Source organism: Triplophysa rosa, linkage group LG14 (genome assembly GCF_024868665.1).
Source record: "Triplophysa rosa linkage group LG14, Trosa_1v2, whole genome shotgun sequence".
NCBI classification, from domain to species: domain Eukaryota; kingdom Metazoa; phylum Chordata; class Actinopteri; order Cypriniformes; family Nemacheilidae; genus Triplophysa; species Triplophysa rosa.
Window position 1 is genome coordinate 19,880,367 of NC_079903.1, and position 6,000 is coordinate 19,886,366.

Sequence of the window (6,000 nt, forward strand, 5' to 3'; positions counted from 1 at the left end):
ACTGGCTTCAGAGTCGAGTTCTCTGGAGAGCGTGGCACACCGGCAGCAGGCGGATGGTGATTACGCCTCTCTGCCGACGCACCCTAACCCCTTGGTCTTCCATGACCTTCCTTCGGGCAGGGGTTCCCCTAGGGCAGGTTACGAGGCATGTCGTGGTGACGACGGACGCCTCCTTGCAGGGTTGGGGTGCAGTGTGCAACGGGCACGCAGTGTCGGGGCTTTGGACGGGCCCCCGCCTGCGCTGGCATATCAATTGCCTAGAGTTGTGGACCGTGCTACTCGCACTGAAGAGGCTGCAACCTCTCGTGCAGGGCAAGCACGTGCTGGTCCGGTTGGACAGCACTACGGCAGTAGTGTATATAAATCGTCAGGGTGGCGTTCGCTCACTGCAGTTAACACGACTCGCCCGACGCCTCCACCGGTGGAGTCAGCAGGTGACCCGCTCCCTGCATGCCACGTATATCCCAGGCGACCTGAACCAGACAGCCGATGTGCTCTCTCATCAGTCGACGCCTCGCGGAGAGTGGCGACTCCACCCCCGCGCAGTCCAGCTCATTTGGGTGCAGTTCGGGCAGGCCCAGGTAGACCTGTTCGCCTCCCTCGAAACCACCCATTGCCGCTTTGGTACTCTCTGACCGAGGGACCCCTCGGCACGGATGCCCTAGCGCACAGCTGGCCGCAGGACAAGCGGAAGTACGCCTTCCCCCCAGTGAGCCTCATTGCACAGACCCTGTGCAAGGTCAGGGAAGAGGAGCAGCAAGTGTTACTCGTTGCGCCACACTGGCCCAACCGGACTTGGTTCTCGGAGCTAATGCTCTTGACGACAGCTCCCCCCTGGCCGATTCCCCTGACGAAGGACCTGCTTTCCCAGGGGAAGTGCACGTTATGGCATCCCAGGCCAGACCTCTGGAACCTCCATGTCTGGCCTCTGGACGGGACGAGGAGATCCTGAGTGGTCTGCCCCCAGCGGTGGTAGATACCATTTCTCAGGCAAGGGCACCAGCCACTAGGCGACTGTACGCCTAAAAGTGGTGCCTCTTCTCGACATGGTGTGCTTCTCGAGGAGAAGACCCACGGAGTTGTGCGATCGGGTCCGTGCTGTCCTTCCTACAAGAGAGACTCGAGACTAACCTCTCCCCCTCCACACTGAAAGTGTATGTAGCAGCCATTGCCGCTCATCACAACTCAGTTGCTGGGAAGTCTCTAGGGCAGCACGACCTGGTCATTAGGTTCCTAAGGGGCGCTAGGAGGCGGAATCCGCCTCGTCCGCGCTCCATACCCTCTTGGGACCTGGATGTAGCCCTGACAGGTCTCACCAGGCCCCCCTTCGAGCCCCTAGGGGATGCCACTCTTCCTCATCTAACGATGAAGACGGTTCTCCTTTTGGCGCTCGCCTCCATCAAGAGGGTAGGGGACCTACAGGCATTCTCCATGTCCCCTGACTGCCTAGAGTTCGGACCCAGGGATTCTCATGTTATCCTGAGACCTCGGCCTGGCTACGTGCCCAAGGTTCCCACTGCTCCTTTTCGGGACCAGGTGGTGAACTTACAGGCGCTCCCCACTGGGGAGGAAGACCCAACCCCGTCCGTGTTGTGTCCAGGACGCGCGCTGCACCTTTACTTAGACCGCACACAGAGCTTCAGGAGCTCGGATCAGCTCTTTGTCTGTTTCAGAGGTCAGCAGAAGGGGAGAGCTGTCTCCAAGCAGAGGTTGGGGGCACTGGCACGTGGTTATCCCCAACCACGTCGCCTCTCTCACAGACATATGCAGAGCTGCGGGTTGAGCTACACCCAACACCTTCGCGAGGTTCTACAACCTCCGCGTAGAGCCGGTGTCAGCCCGCGTCCTGCATGGCAACATGTAGGACCGGCAGCTGGTAGGGTGTACGCCTATATTGGTTCTTTTCCCCCTCTCTCGAGTGGGTCAGTATACCGATCCAGCCTCCCTTCTTTCCCCACTGGGCGAAGAATAGGCACTCCATCCATCACTAAGCAAGCACCTTCTGGGGTGGGCTGGGCAGAGCAGCCCTGCCCCTTAGGCCGGGTTCCGGAGTTATTCGCATCATAGCTCTAACCGCACCTAGTGCTACCAGACGTTGCAACCCCCCAGCAGGGCGGTTCCGTATGATGTATCCTCATGCTGGTTCCCACCTTGGTAACCCATGACCTCCCCAGGTGGACCTCCACCTCGCGGTTTACTCTTCAGCCGCACTTTCTTCCCATGAGCTCTCCCCCTTCGGTGAGACCATGTTGGTATCTCCACTAGACTCCTCCCTGTGGTAGGAAGTGGTCTCTGTAGCGCATCCCCCACTTGAGGAAGTAGCGCTTACCCAGTGGCCTTACGGTTCCGGGCGGCTTCTCGCTGTTAGAGAAACAAGGCCGCCGCCTGTGAGGCCGAAGGTAGGGGCCTTCCCACCTTTCAAGAAAGCTCTGGGACCCCCTACCTACCCACTGGTAGGTTACAATTTCGCGGTAGCGCTCACGGCTGACACGCCCATGCCAGTCACGTCACTTCGTTGAGATTGTGACAGGGCACAGTGTTATGGCGTTTTCCATTGGAACCCCATCTGTCGGTTCGACACAACGTCGAAAGACCGACAGAAAGGGAACGTCTCGGTTACGTTTGTAACCTCGGTTCCCTGATGGAGGGAACGAGACGTTGTGTCCTCCTTGCCACAACACGTGCTGTCCTCTGCAGCAGTCGTGAGAGGTCTCAGGCTCCTCAGAACAAAGGTGAATGAATGAAGCACGCCGTCTCCCTTTTATACTCGGATTTCCGGGGGCAGAGTCCGGCATGCAAATTTCATTCACCAATTTTCTTTGGCCTTTACTAAGTAGTCGGAAGCGATTGGTTCTCAGGGATGAACCCCATCTGTCGGTTCGACACAACGTCTCGTTCCCTCCATCAGGGAACCGAGGTTACAAACGTAACCGAGACGTTTTTTAGTCTGTTGTTAAGCGAGGCTAATCTCTAAACACGAATTATATTGGAATGAAAATGAATACACAATGCTAAAAGAGAAAATCTTCAAGTTAGGAATAATGTACATCCAACCAGGCAATGTCATTTTTTCATTCTCAGGGATGTTTTTAGGCATAGAAATCAGGTTTCTCCCTCTCACAGCCACCAAAAGAGTCTGATATGTCTTTCCCTTTTCATTTATTTATTTTTATTTAGTAACCTAAGTTTATTTTTGAATGATTGGTTGTGAATGTACAGTCTTCGTGGTGTTATTAAATGTTGATAGAACATGTTCAAGTGATTTGGTGCCTCGTTGTGATTGAACAACCAGGTGTCACTCATTTACCCTGCATAGATATTAAGAGGGGATGTATTCCTGTAGGAGTGAGTTGGTTAAGAGGGTGATTTTGGTGATTACTTGTACTTCTGTAATTTGATGCAGGCGGGCATTAGAGCAGGGGTGTCAAACATACGGACCGTTGACAGACCGCTTTGTTCCATCCGTGAGACTTTATGCACTATTAAAACATTTAAAGGACTCATTAAATGAGCACTTTCAACAAGTTGGTATGATTTTTTAGGGTCTTCATGAAATGTCGGGAACATATTTAGCTTAAAAAACACTCAATGGCTTTGTAAACAAAACCCTTTGCTCACAGCAACCCATTTTGGTGCATGTCTCTTTAAATGATAATGAGTTACAAAGCTCCCCACCCCCCTTCCGTCCGGCATGTCAACACAACACACGTGTAGTACTGCCATGGCAATGGTTTAGCTTAATTATGTTTCCTGAACTCTTCTGTTTTTAGTTTCGTTTAGTTTCGTTTTAAACGTCTCAAATCATTCGTCCAGAGACTAAAAGATCCGTCAACAGCTCTCACGTTGAGCGTTTATGCTTGCCTAAAATCCACGGAATGTGCACCTGCAGATCTCAGCGGAATTACGTGGATTTTAGCGCTTGTCGTTGACAAGTTATAACGTTACACACACAACGTGAGAGCATAACTAGTATGCTGTGACAGATTTTTCAGCCTAAGGACGAATGATTTGAGACATTTAAAACGAAACTAACCGCAGTGTTCGCCCCTGTTCATTAGCAAAAAAAACAGCTTGCCTCAGCTAAACATATTAACGCACATAATGTATTAACATACATACAGCTAAACTCCAAGTGCCCATTTGCCAAATAACATAAATATTAAGAAAGTTTAACACTGGCTTTGAATGTTCTATTTAGCCCGTAACTGACTTAGCTCCCTTCGCTATTGTATGCTAACGTTATCCTCCTATAAATACGGTACATGTACGTCAATTCAGACTGTTGATAAATATTACTTACATCAGCAGCGTTGTCTCGTTCAGTCGGTCTCGATCCCTCTTGAGGAACAACTTTGAAGCTTGTACTGTCCCAGGTTGATAAAGTACTCCGGCTTGAAGTGATTCACGCAAACAAGCAGGGTTTTGCTTATGGTTTCTGAAAGATTTCCACTAAAAATATAATAAATCCACTCCTGTCTCTTCCTAGGTTTGGACTCTGTGCAGCGACTACATTGCATGTTGTCCACAAACTTTAGCCATGCCATCATGTACACCGCTGTCGCTTGTGAAAACAACAATGGCGGCAGTGCCATGGGTGGAATTGTGTAGATTAAGGGGCGGTAATATAATAAGAGCCTGCGTCTACGTCACATCAGGAGCGAAATCTTAACGGCTCGATTTTTTTGGCGTTTTAAATTCCTCTCGGAGATGATAGGTTCTCAAGATCAAACCCCAGTCTGTCTTTTAACACAACGTCGAGAGACCGACTGAAGGGGAACACCTGATTCCTATGTAAGTCGTAGAGATGTCGTAAGAATCACCATTGAGTCCAGCTGTTTGTAATTTCAGCAAATATTTGCGTTTTAGTCCCGGTTTCTTTGTTTCTCCTATTCTCATCAGGCATTTTGCTGCGTGTTTTACCACTCAGGGGAACATGTCCTGGCGCTCAAGGGGGGCATGTCCCGGCGTGTTCACGTGAGAAAGTGACGTCAATGCATACCCTCTATATAGCCGATATGGAAGAAACGACAATCGCTACTTCCGTTTCATGCCAACTTTAAAATATGACAAGGGCTTGGAATAGAAGCTGAGAAGCATGTTCAGACAGGAAAGGTCTAATTTTCCTGATGTTAAACAGCACGTACCTGCATGACTGAGTGTTGTTTGATGTTGGACATAATTTTCAGCTGGTCACCAAACACTACCCCTAAGTTCCTTCCATACGTAATAGTTGAGGATACAGGCTGAAGTGTAAAGTGGTGTTTAATCGATAGGTTGGCCAGGATTACGAGGAATTATCTTGGCAAGGTTAAGACAAAGATGACATTCCTTTATCCAAGAAGAGATGTCGTGAAAGCATGCAGAGATACGAGCAGACAAGGTGTTGTTATAAGGCTGAAATGACAGCAGGATTTTATTGGTTTGTATATTCGTTGGGATCGAACCAACGATCTGTGCAAAGCTGTGAAGTTTTGTATAAAGAAGAGAAAAAATGCTGTCTTTCCTTTGATATTTTGTGTTACAGCTATTTACAGCTGATTTATCAGTCAGATCCTTCATGACTGGACTATAAACATCTCAGAGAAAAAATAACTCTATTTTCCTAGAATTGTGTAACAAAACCTTTAAATCTGCTTGCAGGTCTCCTTTATCGAGCAGTGATTCCTTTGAAAAGCAGGAAAGAAGAAAGAAATTATTAGCATTCAATCTCTGTCTGCAAGAGCCTTCCTTACTGAGAGAAATCACAGAATCATCTTTGGAGTCATTATTTTCATACATATACCATGGAAAATGTGATTTTCTGTTGGATCTGTACTCACATGTGAAGAACTATGAGAGTGAAACAGGCAGAAGTGTCCTACCAGCATTACAGTCAATATATCAGTCATCTCCTGAAGTCTGGAGAATAAACCTCTCAGAGAGAAAGAGCTCCATCCTCCTAGAAGTGCTGAAACTCCAAACAGAGAAGAAACCAGTAGAGCTGATAGACTGGACACATGA

General features: G+C 49.1%; 1 protein-coding gene across 1 annotated transcript in view; it reads left to right on the forward strand.

Moving 5' to 3' along the window:
• si:ch211-281l24.3 (uncharacterized) overlaps positions 1-5,995 on the forward strand; it is a gene marked incomplete at its 3' end in the record, with an annotated part of 50,234 nt that extends 44,239 nt beyond the window's left edge. The window contains exon 21 of the mRNA XM_057350570.1: positions 5,641-5,995. Coding sequence (XP_057206553.1) covers positions 5,641-5,995 — 355 coding nt within the window. The remainder of the gene's footprint in view (positions 1-5,640) is intronic.
• Between the last annotated feature and the right edge of the window lie 5 nt (positions 5,996-6,000).